The sequence below is a fragment of the Schistocerca americana genome, chromosome X (assembly GCF_021461395.2).
Source record: "Schistocerca americana isolate TAMUIC-IGC-003095 chromosome X, iqSchAmer2.1, whole genome shotgun sequence".
Taxonomy (NCBI): Eukaryota; Metazoa; Arthropoda; class Insecta; order Orthoptera; family Acrididae; genus Schistocerca; species Schistocerca americana.
In genome coordinates, this window is record NC_060130.1 from 712,876,165 (window position 1) to 712,901,567 (window position 25,403).

Genomic DNA, 25,403 nt, shown 5'->3' on the forward strand with positions numbered 1-25,403 from the left:
AATGTTCTTTAAAAAATAATGGCTTTGTGGCAATAAAGGAATCACTGTCAGTACTAGAGAACACTAGTTATTGCGGGGAGTATTTCTCTCCTTGTCTCTTAGCCCTAAATTCCTCCCACAGCGTAGCCAGGGAAGGAAACATTATGGGGTCATATCTCTCCGCATTGTAGTAATCCTTTCCTCCAGAAGTGACAACTGGGGCCGTGTGGCCACCAGCAGAAGAAACTCTGATCCATATCATTTGTGAGTCATCTGCCTGGGGTGCCGCCCACTCTGAATGGTGGCCCTCCCCATAGGTCTCACCCAGCAATGGCATCCTGGCTAGTAGCACAGAGTTGCCGTGTCCTAGCCATGACATGCAGATACTCCTTGGCATATGCTGGGAGTTCCAAGTTCAGGCACCAATAGTGTGATCCCTGTGTAGTCAGGGGGTACCACCACGCAGGTACTTAATGATACCCCAATGATGGGGTGGCTACCATGTTGGGCTCTGGATGTATCATGTTTGCTAAAAAAGGAAGTGTGCAACAATAGAAAGAGACAAAAGGTGGAATGTACATCACATTGGGTGATATTCGCTGCACAACTGTACTTCCGTAAAATTTAGAAGAGCAATGGTAGGTCAAACCCAACAATGGAGATCATGCTGTGAAGGATGAAAGGTTGTATAAACTCCCAGAAGAGAAAAACGAGTGTCCAAAATTATAAACCAAATGCAAGCACGATTGTCACCAAGAATATCATCCAATGGAAAAGCAAAACAGGAAAAAGAATAATAAAAGGGTAGACTTGCAGCACAGAAAGGAACATAGTGGTGGCTGCAGCCCTGTGGTGGCCAAGCATGCACTTACAAAAGAGATGTAAGCCCACTGAGGGGGCCAGTATATGTACACAGAGAGGGGAGGGGAGGAGATGGTCGGAGAGGGGGAGGAAGAGATGGCTAGAGAAAGGGGGAAAGAGGAGATGGACTAATAGAAGATTGGAATAAACAAATAACCAGGCTGGGTACAAAGTTAGTAAAGAAATAAATAAGTGAAGAATAGGAAATATGAACAGGTGTAAATAAGATGGCACAATTCAGGGATGCTAACAGAAATGAGAGAGGGATACAATACAAAAGAAAAAGTAGATGACAATAACTGAAGAAGTTTGTGGGAAGCAATGACAGTCGAGTGTAGGAAATCGACCATGTGCTGCAGAGCAAGTTCCCATCAGTAAAGTTTTGAGTTTATGATACTTTTAGAGGAAGGACTCTTGTTTTGCACACGGAAAAACAGCACAAACAATCATACCACATTGCTACACAGCATGCTCTGCATGAGTGGAAATATGAGGGAACAATTACAGCTAAACGAAGACCCGGCAGATTTCATGTACTAATGGACAGGAACCATCGAGCATTGCAGAGGGCGGTTGTAAAAATAAAAATTGCATGAAGTCCGCAGAAGCAATCACTCATGAGTTCCAAAGTTCTACCGCCACTCCATCTAGCACAATGACAGTGTGTAAGCAGTTAGGAAGAATAGGATACAATGGTTGAGTAGCTTCTCATAGGCCACACATTTATGTAGTCAACGCTAAATGGTGCTTGACGTGGTGGAGAGAGCACTGCCACTGGATGGTGATTTGGAGTGATGAATCACACTATACCATGTGTCAATCCACTGCATGGGTTTAGGTTTGGCTAATGCCTGGATAAGGTTAGCTGCCAACATGTATGGTGTCAACAGTGAAGTATAGAGGTGGTGTTATGGTATGAGTTGTGAGGTAACGGGTGAATTGTGGTGCCCTGAAAATATTATAAGTTGGCGTGGCCGCACGGGCCACTCGGCCAGCCAGGGCCCGGCAGCAAACATGTGGTGCCAAAAGTTAGCCAGACGAGAGGGGTAGCCCCAGCACATGGTCCATCCACGTGGCTGGGAATTCCGCTATGATGAGGACACTGCTTTGTGTCGATGAAGGAGATGTCTACGCCGGGAGTGCCAAAGATGGCGGACTTTGTGAAACCTTAATGGCAGACATTTCACAGTTTGTACAGAAATTAATAGTAGCCAGATGAACCATGATACCTCAAAAAGAAACCTGTAGATTACCATGATTTGCATGACAATTCTGATGATTTTCAATATCTTTATTGGTTTAAAGTTTAGTATCTGATGGTAAATTATACAAGTAAAACACAGAAATGAATTTCCAAAATATAAACGCTTCAACCAATTTTGTCGATCGCCATGTCTTTAGAAAGCTATTAGTGTAATCCTAAATTGATATGAATTACAGGCATGTAACTTGAATAGTACATGAGTTATTGGAGGTCAAAGTGGCCAATTACTATCGATCGCGTCAGGCCATAAGTACTCCACAGTTACACGAAAAAGTTGTAGCAGCATGCTCATAAATATATTCATCTCTGTCTTTGTTTATATCCGATATATACAATTCATGAAGAAATTGGTTAAATATTTACTGTGTTTTAGAAAGCACAGAGACATTAGGCTACTGGCCTACCTTTTGTTCTATTCCTTTGATATATGTTTATTTAATTCGTTTATGTATCTAATAATGTGTGTTAGAGCATGTTTATGGCCCAACCATAGGAATATTTATTTAATTTCAAGTTATTTAAATGTAAATCCAGCATTTGGTATGTGTTTCATTATGTCTGTGTGGGTGCGTTGGCATGAAGACATGGTGCGAGCGCTCTAGCCAATCACAGTGCTTGTGAATGGGGAGACTGGATGGAAGCGAGTTCAGGTGAGGGTTGTGTTGTGACTTGCCGATCTTTCAAAGTGCCGCCGTGCAGTTACGCGCGTTCTCTACATGCAGTGCTGTCTGCCAGCCATGCAGCAGCCATGCCACCTGAGCGGCCAGCCAGCAGCCGCTAGACTTGGACTCAGTGCAGATTCGACTGTTACGGTGTACACTCATCTTACATTGTTTACTTGCTCTGTGACTTACATGTATTGTGTCGTCCTAGAAATATATTTGTTCAACTTGACGTTATAACAATTGGCGATAAGGATGGGATTTTTCTTTTTCGTCGTTGACCCACTGGTTTCCATGGCTACTTTAGAGCAACTATTGCAAGGTCTCATTGAACAGCAAACGCTTCTCACATCTGTGGTTCGTGATTTCGTTGCGGCATCAAATGCGGGGCGTCTCTCATCGTTGTCTATACCTCCTTTTCCTCCTTACAACAAGACGGCGGAAGACTGGTCTGATTACGAAAAACGTCTTCGATAGCACTTCTTGGCATTTCATGTCGCGGACGAACAAACATGTAAGTTTCTGTTCCTTTCATGGATTTCATCTCAAATGTATTGACTGTTGTTGCAATTGGCTCCTTTGAAAGATCCTGCGTCTTTGTCCTTTGCTGAAATGTCCGTCTATTTTCAAAAGCAAAAGCATGTGGTAGCCTCTCGTGTTGCCTTTTATAGTTTTCAAAAACAACTGCATCAATCCTATCGTGCTTGGGCTGCTGAACTTCATGGCCTCAGTAGAAAATGTCAATTTGTTACTGAAGTTCACAAAGAATCCTACGCCGATTCCATGGTACGGGACACTATTATCCGATCGGCACCCAACAAAGAAGTTAGGCAACGCGCCCTTCAGTTGGCAAATCCGACCCTAGATGAAGTCCTATCCATCGCTCAGACTTTTTTAATTTCTCGTGCCGCTGGGGCACAAATAGAGGCATGGGGTGACATCGGGGAAGTACAACCTCTGTGCGCTGTTGACGAAGCGTGCGGCATCCCCCTGCCGGCCAACATGGCTGCTGTACGCTCCCAAGCGCAGCTTCGGCCTAACCGTAAACAAACCTCTAAGAAACTGCAGCAAAACCCACGGCAACTTCCTTCATGTTCCTGGTACTTAACCCGCCTTTCGGCCTCTATAAATACCAACGATTGGCATTCAGGGTTGCCAGGGCCCCTGCTCTCTTTCAGCGATTCTTGGAGCAATTATTGCTCCCTGTCTCTGGGTGTATAAATTACATGGACAACATTGTTGTCACTGGCTCCACCACTGAAGAACACCTTCAGAATCTCCGCACTCTTTTTCATATCTTACAGACTGCCGGTCTTAAGTGTAACCTTCAGAAATCAAAATTTTTTCAGGCATCTAGCACGTACTAGGGGTTTCAACTCTCTCGGGATGGTATTCGTCCACTTCAGCAAACTGTCGCTGCGATCAGTGCCCTTCCTCGCCCTACATCTGTTAAAGAACTGCAGGCCTTCTTGGGGAAAATAGCATACTATCACAAGTTTTTACCGTCTGCGGCTTCGGTGGCTCAGCCGTTGCATCGCCTGTTGCATAAAAACGTGCCTTTTCACTGGTCCGCGTCACGCGAAGCGGCTTTCCAGAAATTGAAGACTATGCTGAAACAGGCCCCGTGCCTGGCTACTTATCGACCTGGCCAACATCTTGTTCTTGCCACAGACGCCTCTCAATACGGGGTCGGTGCAGTCCTTGCGCACCGTTTTTCTGATGGTTCGGAACAACCCATTGCTTATGCCTCCAAAACGCTCACGGATGCCTAACAAAAGTATTCTCAAATTGAGAAAGAAGCTTTGGCCATTATTTATGCTCTTCATAAGTTTGGTGTTTTTCTCTATGGCTCAAAATATCATCTTGTTACGGATCACAAACCACTTGTTTCCTTGTTTCATCCATCAACGTCACTTCCCAACAAGGCGGCACACCGCCTCCAGCGTTGGGCTCTTTACTTGTCTCGTTTCAATTATGAGATTCATTTCTGGCCAACAGCTCAATATGCAAATGCTGATGCTCTGTCTCGCCTTCCCATGGGTCTGATCAGGCATTCGATAGGGACAAACTTCTGTGTTTCCACCTGGATGTTGCTGAGCAGCGGGTTGTGGACGGGTTCCCCATCACTGGGGACAGGTTGGCGGCTGCTACGGGTTCTGACCCTACCCTCTCCAGGGTTTTACGCTGTATTCAGAAGGGTTGGCCAGATCGCCTGTCCGCTAAGACTTCTGATCTGTTGCGGAACTACTACGCATTGCGCTACCGCCTCACGGCTAGGGATGGTGTTATCCTCCTCTCCACTGACAGTGCTTCGCCGCGTGTTGTGGTACCTGCGTCTTTGCGTGCTTCGGTCTTGCGCCTCCTTCACCAAGGGCACTGGGGTGTGTCTCGCACAAAATCTCTGGCGCGCCGTCATGTGTACTGGCCTGGCATCGACTCTGAAATAGCACACATGGTCGCTGCCTGCGGCCCTTGTGCGTCACAGGCCGCTGCTCCGAAGTCATCTTTGTCACCGTGGCCTTCGCCTGAGAAGCCCTGGGAGCGCATTCATGCTGACTTTGCAGGACCTTTTTTAGGTACTTATTGGCTCCTCGTAATTGACGCCTACTCTAACTTTCCTTTCATTGTCCGTTGCATGTCGCCTAGCACCGCGGCAGCCACCAATGCTCTAGCTCGCATTTTCTCTTTGGAAGGCTTCCCTCTACTGTTGTTACTGATAATGGTCTGCAATTTGCCACTTCCGATTTTGTGGATTTTTGTGCCCGTCACGGCATCATGCATGTCACGGCTCCTCCGTTCCATCCACAGTCAAACGGTGAGGCTGAACGACTGGTCCGCACATTTAAGGCTGAGATGAGGAAACTCCTGACTTCTTCTGATGCCGATGATGCACATCTCCAATTTCTGGCTTCTTACCGTTTCACCCCCATGGGCAACCACAGCCCGGCTGAGCTGTTACATGGCCGACAGCTCCGCACGCTACTTCATCTTCTGCAGCCTACCACCTCACGGCTGCGGGTGCCTTCGCTTGGCCGGTTCACCGCTGGCGACCTTGTATGGGTACAAGGATATGGCAGACGGCCAAAATGGAGTTCTGGCCGCATCTTACGACACCGTGACCGATTCCTGTATGAAATCCAGATGGACACGGGTGTTGCAGTGCATCATTCGGACCAGCTTCGGCATTGTGTGCCGGCAACGCCTGTTCCGAATGCTGCTACACCACCTTCGGCTCTACCTGACGCTCAGGATCTTGGCACCTCCCATTACTCACAACACAGCCCTCTCGCCATTGCCTCAGTGCCAGCACAAGAACGGCCACCACCAGGAGACCTGCCCATGCAGGAACCGGATGACCATCATCTGTCGGAGCAACTCTACTCGCCTCCTTCTCCTACGGACGCCGACACATCGCCCATGTCTCCTGTTATAACAACCGGATTTGCTGCCACAGGCAGATTGGCGCACGGGGCCCCAGCAGATTCGACCCCTATGTCTCCTGTCATCTCGACCTGTTATCATCGGGGACACTTCCGTCTGTGGGAAGCCTCCTCCTCGAGACTTTACGGCCAGTCAAACAACACCTACGGACGTTAGCAATCTACGGGCCACCTCCATCAAGACCAGTGCAAAAAATTCAAAGGGGGGAAAAGTGTTGTGACTCACCGATCTTTCAAAGTGCCGTTGCGCAGTTACGCGAGGCCTCTACATGCGGCACTGTCTGCCAGCCATGCAGCAGCCGTGTCACCTGAGCGGCCAGCCAGCCAGCGGCCGCTAGAATTGGACTCAGTGCAGATTTGACTGTTACAGTGTACACTCGTCTTACCTTCTTTACTTGCTCTGTGACTTACACGTATTGTGTCAGCCTAGAAATATATTTGTTCAACTGGACATTATAACAGGTTGCTGGTAGGATGAGAGAGGACAGGGGCAGTTCGGGAGAGTGTGGCACGAGGGACAGGACGGGAGGTGCTGGACGCGACAGCGCGATGGACGCACAGTTGCAAGAGGGGCTTGGAGAATGTGGAGCGGTTTATGCGTTAGAAATATTTCGTAGTGCAGACTTATGCACTTGTGAGATTTCCGAGGTTTCTACAGTGAAGACGTAGTGTGTGTTTAGAAGTGAATATCTTGTGAGCTTTGTTGTTGTTCATAACTAATTACGTGCAGTAGGAATCTATTGTTTCCCTGTTATTCAACTTATATTTTATTTAATTGCTGGACCACTGACACCAATAAGTGTTTTGCAGAAATATACCGCATTCTCAAAAGTACTTCTATCATACTTATCATTTAAAGTCGTTAAGATAGTACCTGCAGATTTTATTAAATTGCAATCTTTCATTCATAAATTTATATGCTACTTTCATAATTCGCAATTGCCGAGCGATAGAAACCTTTGACCATTCGATTCATGTGCGTATTCTTATAGTGTACTGAAGACTCTGTAGTATTTGGCCTGTAATGGGGCTACTACGTATCCCAGCCGCTAGACAACAAAACCAGCCAAAACTTTTAATATCGCAACTCAGAGTCTGTAGGTGTGTAGTTATTTGAAAGCCCGCAGGATGTGCTTTTCGTGGTTATGGTGTGGGCCCTTGTTGCGCTTAAGAAAATATTAAATGCAGAAGGATATGAACACATTTTACAGCTGTGTGCACTCTGTACAATTCCGTGACAAAGACTTATCAGCATGACAACAGACCCTGTTGTAAAGCACCATCTGTGAGGCAACAGTTAGTGGACAATAACATTCCTGAAATGGAATGGGCTGCCCAGAGTCCCGGCTTGAACCCAATGGAATGACTTTGGGAACAGTTAGAATGTCATTCATTTCAGACCCCAGTGTTCAAGATCACTACCTTTTCCGGTTTTGACTCTTGAGAAAGAATGAGCTGCCATTCCCCCAGTTATTCAGACAGCTCATTGGATGTGGGGCTACAGAGTTCAAGCTGTCAATGGTTAAGTGTAGAAACACCCCATATTAATGTCCACTAATAGGTGCCCAGATACTTTTGATCAGATAGTGTGTATGCGCATAATTCTGTAAGTGTTAAGCGAGTTGCAAACACAATACATAAGACAGATAAAGAAAAATCAGAATTTTGACCCATAAAAATGACTGCAACTAACATGGGACAATAATTTCCTGATTGGTTGGTGCCGAGATTGTCCGGCAACCTACAGAAATTCCCAAATATTATAATTTTTGCATTAAAATAATACAACAATAAAATTAAAAGTGGCTGCTCTGCCTTGCCTTCACCATGAATATGAACCCTGAAGATGTCAAAATATTCATACATGTAACTGTGTATGAGAAGATAATCCTAATGAGCTCCCAAAGAAGAATTTTTTAGGTTGAGAAGTATGAGATCCCATGCCAGCATTTTAAGCTGGTATCAGCATAATTACAGTCCCAGTAATTTACAATTTTTAGATTTTTCTTTTATGTTTTGTGAGGATACTGATATTTGCAGTAAGCCATATCACTCCTAACATTTCATCAGTTTTCACTAAGGAAATATTCTGAAGAAGACTGATGTATGACAAAACTTCTGACAAATATTTAATAGACAATATAAATAAATGAATACTGATATTGAGAATATAAGCAGCACTGTACTGTATATTTTGGTATAGAATACATAATATTTAAAAGTGGAAATGTAAGGAAATAGAATTACAACAACCAGTATGATTGGCATCAGAATATTTTAAGGTGTTATGAACCTACCTTTTTCACTGGAATCACATGCACAGCGCGACTGTTCATCTTTCAATTGGTAGTTTGCTATATTAAGATTTTCAGCAGTTACTGATGGTTGAGAAGATGGCACTCTAGGTGTTGGAACAGGGATGGCTGTACGTTTCTTTCGCATCCTTTTATGTGGAGTAGGCTTTCGATTTACTTTGCAGTACGCATCTGCTGCTCTCTGCCTTCGTTCAAGAGAACTCCAGTCACTGTCAGAATCAGAATATGCTGGAAGAGAAAATTGCACATCACACATGAAATTTATATCACACGATCCATCATTACAGCATGCAAAGAGAAATGACTCATCTATAATCAACTATCAAAGTTCTCCCAGCCTGACCACTAGTATCCTAATAATAATGTAGAGCAGCAATGAGTCATAATATTCACGCAATACTAACCGCACCAGTCAGTTTACATGCACAGTCAAGGTGGAGTATTGATATGTGGTAGCTGGGATTGCCAGCAAATGCAAAATCAAGGTTCTGAAACAATAAAAAAATTGAATAAAAGCTTCTCAGTTTTCAAGCACGTCAGTTTGAATAAAATTCTTGAGCTTTCGATGCCCATCTCCCACACCGTCATCAGGAGTAAAAATCACTGGCTACTGGGGCTGGCATGGATTTCCACTGGTATACATAAACAAAAATCGAGAATTTTATTCAAATTGACAAGGCTTGAAAACTGTAAAGATCCTATTCAGACACGCCATCGCGAAAGACTCTGAGAACATATAAAAAGTTGAAAAAGTGCTTTGTCATGAAGAAGATAGTGATAAAATGTGCCATATCTATAAGCTGCAGGTGGGTATCCCAGCTACATAATATTCACTAGAAACAGTTGCATATAATGAATACTTAGAGGCCAGTAACATGGAAACAACCATTCCAAAGAATATATCACAGAGTGATAATTTAGAATAATTTTGATGGCTTTAAATCTCCACACTGAAGAAAGTGTTGTGATACTCTTGAACTATTACTTGATACCATTACAGACACTTGAGAAACAGGTTCATTAACTCATAGACTGAGAATGCTCTGTGCAGTCACAATCACTTCAAATTGCAATGACGCCATGTAGTTAGGGGTAGACTCGAACAGAGCATTAAGCTATATGGTCATCAGGAGTAAAAATCATTGGCTACTGGGGCTGGCATGGATTTCCACTGGTATACATAAACAAAAATCGAGAATTTTATTCAAATTGACAAGGCTTGAAAACTGTAAAGATCCTATTCAGACACGCCATCGCGAAAGACTCTGAGAACATATAAAAAGTTGAAAAAGTTATTCTGATTACGATGCAAAGTTCCTTTGAACATGTATGCATGTCCAAAGGAAGAGGCACTGCGGTCACTACAGCTGTTATGAAATACATTAAATGTATTCACAATTGCGAATAAGGACAACCATCAGCTGTTCCTCTGGACACACATACACGTCCAAAGGAACTTTGCATTGTAATCAGAATAACACAGGCATTGCAGTATCGTATTTATCTGCCAATACCAGGCAAACGACTTTCAAGTACAACATCTGACGTGTGCAGGAATATACATAATGGATGTACGAGTACAGGTCATAGACACATGGTTGACAATTTATGGCCGTGAGTCACACATGGATAGTCAAATGGTAAGGTGACCGCTCGCGATAAGCGGGAAATCTGGGTTCGAGTCCCGGTCCAGCACAAATTTTCATTGTCATCATTCCACTCTACAGCTGATGGTTCTCCTTATTTACAACTGTGAATACATTTAATGCATTAAGTTATTGTCCTAATAGGTGGGTACCATTTGCAAACATATTCATACTTTGGTGAAGTAAGAGCCTCCATACACTAGCTATAAATATTACTAAATTAAAGTCCCCAACACATTTTTATGTCTGTATGAGAAGCCTAATCTCAGGAACTACTGAACGGATTTTGATAGTTTCCACAAATAGACAGACTGATTCATGAGGAGGGTTTGTATATATAATTTTTTACCACTACACCAGACAAATCATCTGGACATAGATACTAAATGCTACCTGTGCGAACCTGGGCAGGTTGCTAGTAGTATTGAATCAAACAGATCTTGAAAGTGTCTGTGTGATATGGCAGTTGGGAATGTCTATGATACCCTACTGACATGTAAATCCACCATGCCTTGTGATTGTTCAGAAAGAAACCAGTCAATCCACTCTGGGACACAGCTTTACTTCCATAGTTTTTCAAACAAATTACCTCATCATAAACTGATGTGAAACTCATCAAAAAGATCACTTTCAATCAACACTCCACTGCCTGTCTTGATAAAATTGTTGTAATCAAAGGTGTACAAAGTTATAATGTATCAGTGTTTGGGCAGCTGTTGCTGTGGATGTCTTTGCAACCTTGAATCTTCATAAATACTTCACAAAACTACTTACAGATACTTCTTCATATCACTGTGGGTTGTGGTGCTTGTTGGGACTGGTGCTGGTTGCCATCACAATGTGCACTCATCTCCCCAACTTCGCTACCATTAACATGTTGCTACAATAGAATTTGTAACTTCTGACTAATGGGCTAGTCAATTATGTTTGAGGCATCAAAAACATGTGCTCTATATAACTTTGCTTCACTTCACTCTCCACAGAATATGTGCCAGAGCAACACTGTTACAAATAATTTCACAGGCAGAGTGCAGTATTTGTTAACATACGAACAAGCCTACTTCTTTAATCAGACTAATGAAACATACCTGATGAAGCAAGGCAGGGTACTTTACATCCATGCCCAGCATTTTTTAAATGACTCCTAGAACAGTGTGAGACATTATGACTTCTTGTGGATTTATGTAAACATTTGAGCTGCAGGCCTTACTTTTTGAAAATTTGTTGTAGTAGTTGTGGGTAACTGTAAAATGTCATATTTAACAACAATTACTTTAATGTTTTGTGTCCTTACCTTTCAAAATTTTATGATGTTTCTTGTTAGGAGGCCTGTGGGTTTCCCTAGTCCAATTTTGGATAAAAGTACTGTTGCATCCAGAGAGCAGTGGTCCATATAATTGCCTAACTGTGCTGTTGGCTAATCAAATATTTTGAAGAATTATGGAACTCAGTAAATGAAATATGAACAAACTTAGGAGGCAAAACTTGAACAATAAACTTTACTGCTTATCTGAGTGAAATACAAGTCCAGGCCCAGGCCTGACCAAAACGGGGTCCCTCTGATTCACTGTTCCATTACTAATTGAACCCTCGCCGGCAACGCACCATTACTTTATATTCTGTTGTGGGTGCAGTGCTTCCTAGCCTACGTATGCACATCTAGCCAATGCCCAATGGGACTTTACCACATGGAGTAATATCTACATTTGGCTAACGTCCTTCCTCTTGTGTTTTCTTTGTATTCTGCAAGGGTGATTGTTTGCTCTGGCTACTGTCATTGCCTTTTAGGCACTGCATTGTCCATGTATGCGACATCTCCCCCTCCCGCCATGGAGAAAAATTTCTAGGTGCTGTCCTCAATTACTACATATTGTTGCACAAGTTTTATTTGGTTATCTGAAAGAAATACATAACTGGTTTACAATAATAAACACTACTCTGATTACAAACCCTTTCCTGGAAGAGATACACATTTACTTAATTTACAATATGTGGAAACTTCCCACCATGATTACAATTCTATTACCTGGAAGAGATACACATTTACTTTACAATAAAGGGACACTTTCCACCATAATTACAATTTTGCTTTTAATGTTTACTCATTTTAGTTACAATACTTAGAGGCTGTGAATTTTCCATGCCTCTCAAATATCTAACACACTATATTCTTATCTGGGCACTGATTCACAATAGTGTTTGTAACACACATTTTTCCGTAGCAATTGTCACCTCTTGTCTTGAACACAAGTTAAGAACAGTCCTTACAACACTTACAGTACCTACAAAGACAACATATAATCACTATAAATACTATACCAGAGCCCAAGTAACTCTAGAAAGAGAAATGATTTATCAAGAAGTTGCTGAAGGCACTTCTCTCCTGAAATTCAACTTCAATTTTCAGTTCATCAAGCTTACGCAACACAGCTGTTAGGGCATCTAACTGCCTAACCACATGCTGTATTGGCAGTTCCAGTTGATATTTTTTTCTTTCATTATTTACTATGCAGCAGGCAATTTCCATCTTCAAGTTTGGCATGTCATTCTTGTTCACATTATATACTCAGACTACATCAAAATATGAGTAGCATATCCCCAACATTTACCTAGAAATTTTAACTTTCTTGTGCCTCGGAGCACAGTATCTGTGGGCTTACCTTCGTGACAGGTGTGGTTATGCATTCATCCATTGGGGAAATAAACAGCTGTTCATTATTACTCATTGGTGTTCACAGATTCTTGTTTAACCTTTAACTGCACTCACCATTTAGACTGATGTTAGTAATTTTGTGGGGTAGTTTTTGACCCGAAAAACGAAAACCACCTGAAGCCTATTTACTTCTGTTTCTCTAAACTACTATTAAGGAATCAATGGCTTTTATTTATGAAAAATCAATCTTTATTATGAGAGAAAACATTAGCAAACCAACAACTAATGCTTCTACATTAACGCTGCCTTCTTAAATAAACATTTTAAAATTAACTTAAAAAAAAAAACAAAGAAAATTTACTTTCACAGTGTTCAGGAACATGATTTGTGATCAAATAATGATTAGCTACATAAAATATAAAGAAGAAAATGACTCCAAATTTAAAAAAACCAAAAAATTACAGTAGGTACATGAATGACTCAACTGAGCACTTATTTTCATTGACCACAGTGAAGACACACTTTTTTCAATATTTTTGACATTTAAAACATTTTTCGGTAGTTTTTGTGTATTTCAGGTGGGAACATAAGTGGCATTGTGACATCTTTGACTTTTCTGGCTGACTCGGTCTAGTTTGGGCTTGCAGTGCAGATCTGCCAACCACGCTATCAGTTTTAATTTTTTTGCAAAAGAACTTCAAGTTCCTAGGATAATTTTTGGAATTTATTTTACTCTTTTTCATATTTGCTTTGATCAATGCCATGTTGAGTTGTTTTATAAAATCTCAGTGCATCATCTTGCTTTTCTCATTTGATGCTTTCTACATGATGAAACTGTCTCCTGTAAATATGTTCAACAATGCTCCAAATACCATTGTTGGCCAATGCCTCGATCTTCTCAGCAATGAATAATTTGCACTTTCCTAATCAAGTGCATCCACACCGCCTTTAGTTAAATTATAAAATTTGATAATTCCAGGTTTGGGAGATTATGAATTAACCTCTGGTGTGTTGTGCATCAATGATACTAGAACAACTGTTATTCCTTTTTGGTACATAAGATACCATTAATGAATTCAAACAATGATGAGTCAAATCATACGGATTTCTGTGGCTGAAATTCTCCAGGGATTGCTCATTTATTTCTTTACTTACTTATTTTTTTGCACTATTCTGACATAAGTAAGCCCACATTGTTTCAAAGCATCTATTGTCACCAGTAATGTTCCTGTTTCTCTGAAAAATACGTTCTATCAACCTTAGAATGCTTTTTGTGGGGAGTGATTGTGAATTATTTCTCGATGATATCTGTCCTTTGCCTGAATGTAGGAAAGCTGACAATAAGTAATGAGTCTTTGCAATGCATAAGCACACAATTTGCAAACTGTATTGTCCAGGCTTTGATTTCAGTATTGACAGAAACAATGTCATCTGAAAGGCACTAACATTTCATATACAGTTGCATATTTGGAGTAAATATAAGAGGCTTCACAGTTTTCTGTAAACTTATCAAACTCATACAAAATAAGAGCTTGATAGTCAAACCCTTTCAGGCTTCTCATGTCTTTATGTCATCAAATCTCATAGCAGACAAAATGAATTAAAACCTGTTTTAATTAATTATAGCTTTGAAAACATTACATCCTGCTCCATTGATAGCCCATGAGTTTCATACATTTTCATGATTAGATTCAATTATACCAATAAGAAATAAAAGGACAGTCAAATGAAAACCGAACACCCACCACAACAGGACTGTGGAATGGTTCCATTCAAAAGTAAGCACCACAGGTGTTACAACATTTGTCACACTGGGAGATGAGATGACCAGTTCCTGTTTTGTGAAATGTAGCTGGTCACTGAAGGATCCACAACTGCAACCACTCTTGCATGTACTTGTCTGATTGAAACTGATGTGCACGCGTCTTCCTTCTGGTCACCGAAGATGTGAAAATCACATGGCAAAATAGCAAGGCTGTACAGGGGATGTTGCAGTGTTTCACAAACAAATTGCTGACGTATGGCCTTTGTCCAACTGACAGTGGTGGGGCGGGGGGGGGGGGGGGGGGGGGGGGGGGGGCAGTTTCATGCAACAAAATGATTACAACCAACAGTATTCCTGAGCATTTTGACCGTGCACTGATTGTGGATGTTCCGGCGTATCAACAAGTGATGGCACGAAGATGAAGACCGCAAGAGCAAAGAAGGCTGTGAGACGAGGTCAGCCAATAGCCCGCTGACAAGGGCCGCACCACGACAGGAGTGCCCTCTCGCTGAAGAGAATATAAGCGCCGCTCCTTCCAGCCTTGGCCGCACAGTATTAGCACAGTACTAGGAGAGCACTACGATAGCAGTGTGATCCAGATCAATTGCTTACATGGACCTTGTATACAGCAAAGGACTTTGATTGCATGTTGCCCATCGCTTGCAACACTATTGTAAATAGAAGAAAGACATGTACGGACATTGGTTTCAGTTGGATGAGGACACGCAAGAGTGGATTTAGTTGTGGATCCACCAGTGCCCAACCACATTGTACAAAATAGGAATTGATTGTCTTGTCTCCCAGTGGGATAAATGTCTGTGATTATTTTTGGATGAAACCATTCCATGGTCTCATTGTGGCAGGTGTTCTATTTTCATTTGACTGCTTCTCATAATATCCCTAGGAAAGGCTTCATTTCAACTACATTAACACGGTTACTATAAACAGGAAATGCACAACTCCCAGTCTTTTCTAAAAGTTCTATTATCTTTTTCATTGGTTTGTATTATTATATAAGCTACTATATTGTTGTCAAAGAGAAAAGACCATCACTCAACAGGTGACAAGTTAGCGTTTTTTTTTTTTTTTTTTTTTTTTTTTCTAATTTTTATATAAAAAAGCAGGACCTTCGAGACCAGGGAGAGGTGGGGAGGATTGTGTCAGCCACTTTATTTCATTTGTCACTTGTATACATTATCAGATAGTCATACTCCTCATTAACGTGGACAACTTGTGCGAAATACTAGCTACCCACGTTACAGGTTTATGGTCAGCAAATATCACAAACTTTCTGCCAAAGATGTATGGTCTAAAGAATATGACTGTCTAACAAATGGCTAAGATCTCCCTCTCAAAAATACTGTATCCTATTTTTGCTTCATTCAGTGTCCTCGAGGCTTATATGACTGGTAGGTTGTTTCCAATCTTTCCTTGACTTAAGATTGCCCATATAGAAATCTGATTGGCATCTGCACTGATTACGGTGGGTCTGGCATCAAACCCTTGGCTGACAGGATAACACACAAATAACACATTTCATTTCGCAAAAATTCACTTTTGTCAACCAGTAGCTTTAGACAGTGGAGTCTAAGCCTTTTAAACACTTCCATTAGTCACAAATTATGTTCCTCTAAGGAGAAGCCAAATATCACTATGTCATCCAAGTAGATGAGAAATTTGTCAGTTTATAACCATGTCTACACAGAGGTCATCAATTTCTGAAACATACTTGGAGCTGTTTTAAGGGCCATGAGCATTCATCTGTATTTGTAATGCCCATACAGCAAACTAAAAGACATATTTTCTTGATACTCTTGGTCTAATAAGACCTGCAAATAGCCTTTTGTTAAATCAAGGATTGAGAAGTATTTTGCTCTTCCTAAACTGTCAAGCATTTCTTCTATCCTCAGTAATGGGTAAATTGAACTCTGGAAGATTTCATTAAGTTGCCTACAGTCAGCAACCATACACTATTTTTGTTTTTGACTGGCATCCATCTCTTTAGGAATCATTATCAATGGAAAGTTTCATCCGCTATGATATCAACATCCAACATTTTTTGTATCTATTTCTACAGTACCTATTTTTGTGCTTGTGGCATTCTACAGGGCCATGAACAAATCACCCTGAAAAATATCGCTATATGTGGTACATAGTTCTGTAATGGCTACTTTCTTTTTTGTGTTTAAATGAAAACACAGATTTTTCTTTCAGCATACTTATTTGTGCTTTCAATTGTGGCTTGTTTTAATTTAGGTCGCTCATTCTGAATAAGCCCTGCTTCAGCACTCCTTCAGTTATCAACTGTGGGAGTTCTATTGACACACTCTAATTTGTAGTGTTCAGTATACTCATTACGCACTCTCTCGGCTGCATTTTTACCAATGGCTCAAGTAGGTACATGCCCTTGATGTTCTTCTGTTTCAGTATAAATGCCTCTCTCATTCTATTCACCTCTCCTCTTAACCTAAGGCCCTACCGTCAGTCTTCTTTTGCTTTGCTTGTGTCTCTAACTTCTCTCCGGCAATTCTGGTTGTCTGTTCTGTCATAGTTAGATGGTTTGCTTTCTGTTGCTACTACTTTCTATGGATGTTTCGCTTTGCATCAAAGCCTGTTCCGAAACAGCCATATCTTTTCTTTACCTACACTTTGTGGAGATCACATTCTTACTCTGTCTTCATTTTGACCCATTCCCTATGGATCCACACTCTTTTGATGGCCTAATTAATTAGCGCTCCATTTTCCTTAAAGAAGTTTCTGCTCACTAGCCCATCAAATGAAAGGTCCACATCTTCCCCGATTATGTGGAAGCAATGTCTCACATTATGCTTCTCGTTTGCAATCAGTGGACTATAGTTCCTTCTGCCTTTGTAACTGTATTAGCAATTCCCGAATTCTTACACCATCAGTCAGATTATACATTCCCCAGCCCCTCCTGCTAGCCTTCCACCATCCCTAAAGCTACTACTTCGTACTAGGTTTATATATACCCCACTATCCACAATGAATCTTATGCGATTCTCTGTGCCTTCTTGACATTCCAATTCTACAAGCTCGGTCATAGTTTTGTAGTCAACTGTCAATATTTTTTTGAGTAAGGCATAAGACAACTTTTAATAGCAGCTAGGTGAGAATCAAAAGAGCTTCACCAAGCAATGTGCTGCGTCCAGGTTCATCCATATGGCCAGGCATTGGTACGCCTGGCAGTGCCTGATTGTGCTTAACTGCAATGCCTCTGACCTGCTATCAATAATGGCCACTGGTGGGAATATTAAACCCCTTGCTAAGTTTCCCTGCACTTTACTCTTCTTCTGTGAATGGTAGGGACACTCTGCACACTCTCTCACATAGTGTACAGTTCATTTACACTTGAAACATGTCACGAACTTCGACGGTGCATACATGCTTCTGTGTCCTGTCAAGTTACATTGCGAGCACCTCACTATCTGTCCTTTTCCACGCAATTAAGAGGAACCTGGGGGGAATCAATATCATTGTAGATCCCTAGGAAGAACACCGCTCTGCTCATCTTCCATATGAGCACAAGGCTGCCTTCCAATTCTGACTCTTGCACGGTACAATGGATGGCTTTTCTATCGTGATGCTGCATCACATCTACCACTAAGCTATGCTTTCTCCACATTCTTGCCAACTCACAAACATTTGACACACAAAGTAATCTAACATTCCTTTCTTATGTAATTTTGTACCAGGATGTGGTTTTTTTTTACAAATTTTAAGAGTGTGTTGTGCTCCTCTGGATTTATGAGCTCAAACTCAATATTGCAGTGGTAAAGAAAAAATTTTTGAATATTCTTAGTGCTATTGAAAGATTTTGATATTAATTTGAGTGCTTCAGAGAAACTAATAAACTGCTGGCAGGGTGACTCTCGTGCATATGTACCATTACACGAAACACTTTGTCATGTGGTATGCCTTTTACGCTGTTGCACTCACCCCAGGTGTTCTTGTTGCTCATTCTACTACTGCTGCATGCCATCTGGTGGCATAGCTTTGTCCGAGTCCTCTCATTGTTGCTGCTGCTGATGTATATCTTCCACTTCAGAGCATCGTCTATGTCCTCACACCACCATCTGCTGCTGCTGCTGCTTTACTTCTGTGCGCCATCTGCTGCCACTGTTGCACCACTCTAACTGCCTACTGGGATGACTGCCTTAACCCCAGGATCTATAGCTTCTCATTCTGATTTCTAATATCTTTTCCAGGCACCATTAATCTGCTGGGTCCATTCCAGATCTCAGTTCTGCAATTAGCTTGCATAGTGATTGTTCAAGTAATGCAAGGTATTCTCAAAGCCATTCTATCTTTCTGTTTGATGTTGGGCTGCGTAGGTCCGATATTTCAAGAGAAGGGTGACCTTTTCCAATAATTTGTAGTGTGCAGTTGTTGCATAGTCAAACAACAATTAACTTCCACTAATCCATGACCAACCGCACACACCTGGCACTATAAAAAAATTGTCACATCCAGCGAGTGGTCTATAAGCTGAATTACAATATATCAGGAGAGGTCTGTTCAATTGGCTAACCATACAGATAGCTAATCAAATATGTTAACGAATAATGGAACTCGGTGAAGAAAATATAAATAAATGTAGTACTGCTAATCCAAACAAAATATTGTGAAATAAACTACTCCTGTTTATAGAATCTGGAAAGTTTCACTAAAAGAAGGTACGCAAAGCTAAGTATTAAATGTGACAGAGCCAGAGCAAATTCTCTAAGTCCAGGCACCATGCCTGAACTATGTGAAGTTCCTTCAACTCACTGTTACATCTCTAATTCAATCTTTGCTGGTGACGTACTATCGTGTTATATTTCCCTGCGGCTTCTATGTTTCCTGGGCCACATATGGACATTCAACCCATGCCCAGTGGCATTCTCTTACACGAGGCCACCACATCTATGACCGGCCAACATTATTCCTGTGGCAATTTCTTTGTATTCTACAAGCATAATTGTTTGCTCTGACTAGTGTTGTTGCCTTTCAAGCACTGCATTGTCCATATATGTGACGGTACAGAGCATCTAATAAAACTGCATACTAACATTATGAGGCTACCTTCACATCATTTGTTGGATGTAATTCTGTCGTTTTTTTTAATGACTTACTACAAGAAGAACCAAATATCGATAGTTTTATCAAAATGGTACTCACAGGGTTGACCCTTTTCTCTTCTCTGCCTCAGTTTTGATTTATTGTTGGTTCCAACAGCATCTTGCACTAAAGTATATGCATACTCTCCATCATATGAAGAATAAAGGCCGGGTACAGCATCCTTGACCTAAAATATAAAGAAATGAAAGTGAAAAATAAGCAATTTATAATTCACACTAATTCTATGCATGGAAATACTTACTTGAGCATATTCAGAACCCAAATCAACATTTTCTGGTGTTGCCAAAGGCGCATGTCCAAAACCTGCCTGTTTGGCGAGTTTGTTCACTGTACTTTCACGGCCAGCAACATTCATTCTAGCTATTGCATCTGTTACAAGCGAGAAATCCTTTAAATTCAGTTTGCCTGGTTGCTGAAAGGAATTTTAAAAAAAGTTAAGTTTAAAGTTATCTACTTATGACACACACACACACACACACACACACACACACACACACAAAAACAGAGAGAGAGAGAGAGAGAGAGAGAGAGAGAGAGAGAGAGAGAGGTGTGTGGAGGGAAGGAGGGAGCACACTTGAACCTGGATACTTGCCTTTTTCAGGCAGTGATATACAAAGTGTGATCGAAAAGTAATGGGAATTCTTGTTTTTCTTAAAGAATTTTTATTTACTCATCAGCATCTACTTTGTCCCCTTTGAAGTAATCCCCCCCCCCCCCCCCCCCCCCCCCCCTCAGACACAATAGACTTGTGCCAGTGCTTTTTCCAATCTTGGAAGCACTTACGGAACTAATTTTCAGTTATAATGTTCAGGTCTGTCAGCGATTATGTTTTTACCTTATCAATGGTGGCAAAATGATGTGCTTTCATGGCTCTTTTCAGCCTTGGGAATAGAAATATGTCACTGGGGGCACATCTGGCAAAGACAGTGATTGAGGCATAACAGCGGTTTTGTTTTTTTTGCAAAAAAATCACAAACAAGCATTGAAGTGTAAGTGGGAGCATTATCGTGATGCAATTCTGCTGTTTTCTGCAATTTGCTTTATGCAAACAGTGCATGAATTCCATTAATATTCCTTATTGACTGGATGATGATAAGGGAGTAGCTCATGATGCACTATCCCACTGCAATCAAAGGAGGAAACAATGAGAAGAGTTGTCAAATGTGATCAAACTTGTCAATTTTTTTTTTCGGTCTTGGTTCTTTAGGCAGTTTCCATTGGGACAACTGGGCCTTGGTTTCGACATCATATCTATATACCTGTTTCATCACCTGTTATAACCTCCTTTATAAGTTCTGGGTCTTTGTCAACATCATTCAGCAATTCCTGATGTTGTTTTAGGTTGACATTAAAAAATTTCATGCCCAAAAGTCTGAAGAAATTGCTTGGCATGAACCAAGGGATATGCCAACATCATCAGCAACCACTCTGATGGTGATTCACCGACTTTCCAGATCAATTTTTTTTAGTTCTTCCACAATGTCGTCAGTAACTGATGTGCTAGTGCGTCCAGGGTGGTTGTTGCATTCAACATCTTCACGACCTCCTTTGAAACATTTATAACACTTAAAAATTCTTGTCTTACTCATAGTAGATTCGTCAAAAGCCATAGTCAGCATTTCGAATTCATTGCTGCACTTTATTCCATTTTTTCAAACAAAATTTAATGCAAATTTTTTGATCCATCTTTTTCAAAAGTATAAATTCACCGAAAACTTAAAAATAAGTATAACATTTTCACATATTCAAAACAGCTGAAAATGAAAACAGACGTCAGAAGGAACATGTGTACCAAGAAGAAGAAAAAAAATTAAAATCTGATGTATAAAGCCCGCAAAATTAAAAAATTCCTGTTACTTTTTGATCAGAGCTTGTACAATTTGAGCCAAGTCTCCACTGGACATAACCAAGTGAGTGGAAATCTATCGCCTCTCTGCTTCCTGTATATAACTACACATTACACTGATACCTGGAACTATCATTATCAAATCATGAAGCTAAACTCTGTGCTTTTGATTTATAATTAAACTGAGAAAGATAATGGAGAAAAAAGTTAACTTGGTGTACCGAATGGCAGCATACCTAATAGATATATGATATCGCCACATCAGTAACATGCCTCTAGAAATAGACATTTCTATCAAATGTTTGATGAGAAGCAAGTAATTGTGAACTTGTGAAAGTGCTTAGATGTATAAATTAATAAAGAAAAAATGGCAAGAAAGTTAGAGATAATTCTTTTTCACAAAAAGTTAGTGAGTTAAACTCTATTTGCAAGATAATATGAATTATATTAGTGAAATGTTATCAATGAACACCAAGAAAATCTTTGACACAAAAGAAAATATTGTGAGGGCATGGAAAACTTCACATCAAATAATTTCTGCTACACCTCTCGCATCTCTTCTATGGTATGAGGCAATGCAGTGTATCATGTACTGATGTAGTTTACAAATTGAAGTTATGATTTTAAGAGTCAAACCTTCTAGTAATATACCTTGTGAACTATTGTCCAAATTCAAAGAAAGTGTCATGCAAGGTTTCAGAATCAACACACTCCATGAAATATGTTCATACATATTTGCTAACACACTCAATGTGCAATAAAAGACAAGAGCCGATGGAGACCATGAGTCACTTCCAACTGAAGAGAGAAATCTGTACAACATATAACAAAGGCAATCTTCTCAAGATATGCCACAAAAATCATGAGAGTTTGCAGCCATTCAGAAACGGTAGCTGAACTAAAAGACCTTAAGTAAAAGAAAGTATCAACTGCAACAGATAAGAACAAAAAGATTATGAATACAATTCAGGTGAGCATTTCACCAGTGCAATTCATGTCAAGTGAATTTACACAGTTAAGTTCTACTTTATCCCAACTTTATGTTTTATTGTGAAGAAGAATGAATCAACTATGTTGGAGCTTTGTGAACTACATGATTTGCTGTTATATATCCGAGTAGCTGAAGTGGTTCTCTTTTCTAAAGATGAAAGTATTACACAAGCCTATTGAAATATCAACACCTGAAAGGGTAAATAAACTTTTTTTAAAATTATTAACAGCTTCTTTGCAAACTGACCACCTCACAAATTAGATAAAACACAAAACATGAAATTCTCTGCACAACGCTGACTAAATTGTTTGAAATAATTTACGAGGGAAATTCAGTAACCAAACAGAATATTCTAAATTATTGGGTATTTACAATGAAAAAAATACTGAACTTTAAATCAAATGTGGATCACCTTAAACTTCTAAGCACCACAAATGTTGCACTGTGGATAATAGCAGGTTTTGGAGGTGAAACTTCAGAAAGTCAACTTACTTTTCCTGTTTTCAGTCATCAATGTCCTATGGCATTATATTCTGGAGTTACTCATCATTGACGTAGAAATTATTTGTTGCACAGATGATGATAATAAAGATAATATGCGGTATCCTCTCTGGAAACTCTTGTACACAGTGAAACTTCCTGGCAGATTGTACACAGTTCTTTACACAAATGGACATCCTGACAACAGCCACAGAGTACATTTGCTCCTTTATGGAATTTATTGTTAATAATTGCTGTTCAGAAACAACAGTAACAATTATAAGTAAAATTTAGAAGGAGAAATTATTTACACTCTCCATGACCCAAGCCAAGTGTTACTCAAAAAGAAGTGTGATATTCAAGCATAAAAATCTTGTACTATTTAACCGGTAATGTGAAGAATCTAATACGTAATAAAAATAACTTCAAATACAAACTAAAATGATATCTTCTTGACATTCCCTGCCGCGCGTGTGTGTGTGTGTGTGTGTGTGTGTGTGAGAGAGAGAGAGAGAGAGAGAGAGAGAGAGAGAGAGAGAGAGAGGGAGGGAGTGAGTGAGTTTAAGATTAATGTAAAGACCTGCATGTAAAAGGTCAGTATGTCACCATAGTTATAACTAAGAAAGAGAGTTATACTTGTGCACTGACTCATACCATATTATAGGGATAGATAACTATTATGTTCCATGGAACATATTAATTACTAACCAAACAACCTCTCACCTTCAGCAGATCATCTGCTGTGAAATCTTTGATTAGGAGAAAAATTACAGGGTCTGCAAAAGAAATATCACAGCATAGGAACAAAAGGGTTGCAAAGCACCTAGATTGAGAGGGAGATGCAGGAAGGAAGCTGACAACTAACATTTTGATTTAAAACCAGATGCACGCAGGAACTGAGTAAGCTGGAAGCTGAGTACAATCTTAAAATATGCCGTATTTTACTGAAAATTATGAATACAGTCCATGTAAATGGAAAAAAGGACCTGAGTACTTAATTATAATGTGAACAATACTCTATTAATACAAGAATATTTCAACATATATGCAAGCTAAACAGAACTGAAACTACTTGGATGAAAACGCTTTAGTTCCAATGCACAAACTATTTCTCTTACCTTTAGTGTTTGACTGCTTCCTTTAGGCCTTGTCTTGGTCACTGGCATATGCCGCCTGCCAGTGGTGAAGGCGTGTTGTTGGTAACTTGACATCCAAACACCGTCTTCTCTATCTGTATCACAGGCAAGTATGAGATACATTAGTCACTTCTGACACTGCATACAATTTGAATAAATACACAGAAAATGTAGCTATCAAGTAATCTCAACTACCTGAATCACGTGTCACCAGAGAGTCCCGTGAATCACTTATGTCAGCTATGAAGAAAAAACATTTGATAAACTAGCTGTAGGCAACATAATAACCATGACAAGTAACATAAACAAAAGTGATCTCTATCAAATAAAGCGGGACGAAAGAAGACCTCTGTTGAATGAAAGGATACCACTGAGTGTTCTTAAAATTAATAGCAGGTTAAGCCTAAAAACAAAACAAAGATATACAATTTGGAAGCTCAGCATAGACTCAAAGCAATAAATTACTGTAACAGTTGAAACATAAATTTAATATTCATAGCAAACAGTTCAGTTACTGAAAACCATTAACTGTACACATGTGACCTGAAACACAGCTATAATTACATGATTACTAATCCCTATTGGATAAATTTCTCTCTAGTGTACCATATTTACTTAAGAGGCATGATCTACATCTTACACTTCACTGCAGCCAAATAACTACTCCTATACCCTGTGCTACATGAATAAAAAAATGAATCTACAGCCTTACCCACTTAGTACATGATGATCAGCTTCGTGTCTTAGGGTCAATGATAGTGAATGGCATAATAAATACCAGTCAATTAAATTCCTTCAAAGAGATCTGGTGTGGACCTCTAGTAATATTTAATAAATTGCACACTGCTGGGTGGATAATTGTAGCACCACTTTCAATAGGTCCAGGGTGCACTATACAAAGGAAGTAGCTATACTAAAGAAGCAGAGAAAGTGTGGTGTGCAAAGGAGGATTTTTTTAGAATAGAGAAATCCCTCCACTACCCAGATAAATGTTGATTTAGGGATGAAAGAACAGCAGCCCCGATAATTACAGAAAGGTGTACTTGTCATGACAAACTGGAGAAAGAGAATGTGAATATAGTACTGGTTAACCAAGGGAGTGTGTATGGGAAAGTCACAAATTAGTCTCACTTATAAGGGATAACAATGTTAGTACTAGGGACATAAAGCTGGCTGAAACCACATGTTAATAGCAATCAATTCTAAATTGCTACTGGAATATGTAT

At 40.3% G+C, this 25,403-nt stretch overlaps 1 protein-coding gene across 4 annotated transcripts in view; it reads right to left on the bottom strand.

Annotated features, from left to right (window-relative positions):
- Positions 1 to 25,403, bottom strand: part of LOC124554685 (rho GTPase-activating protein 190) — a 278,320-nt gene that overhangs the window by 74,366 nt on the left and 178,551 nt on the right. For 2 of the 4 annotated variants that reach the window (XM_047128305.1, XM_047128303.1), the window contains 5 exons: positions 24,373 to 24,417; positions 24,160 to 24,272; positions 19,966 to 20,136; positions 19,764 to 19,890; positions 8,504 to 8,749 (listed from right to left, as the gene is read on the bottom strand). In XM_047128305.1, coding sequence (XP_046984261.1) covers positions 8,504 to 8,749; positions 19,764 to 19,890; positions 19,966 to 20,136; positions 24,160 to 24,272; positions 24,373 to 24,417 — 702 coding nt within the window. The remainder of the gene's footprint in view (positions 1 to 8,503; positions 8,750 to 19,763; positions 19,891 to 19,965; positions 20,137 to 24,159; positions 24,273 to 24,372; positions 24,418 to 25,403) is intronic. The other 2 variants (XM_047128306.1, XM_047128304.1) reach the window with 1 other exon arrangement.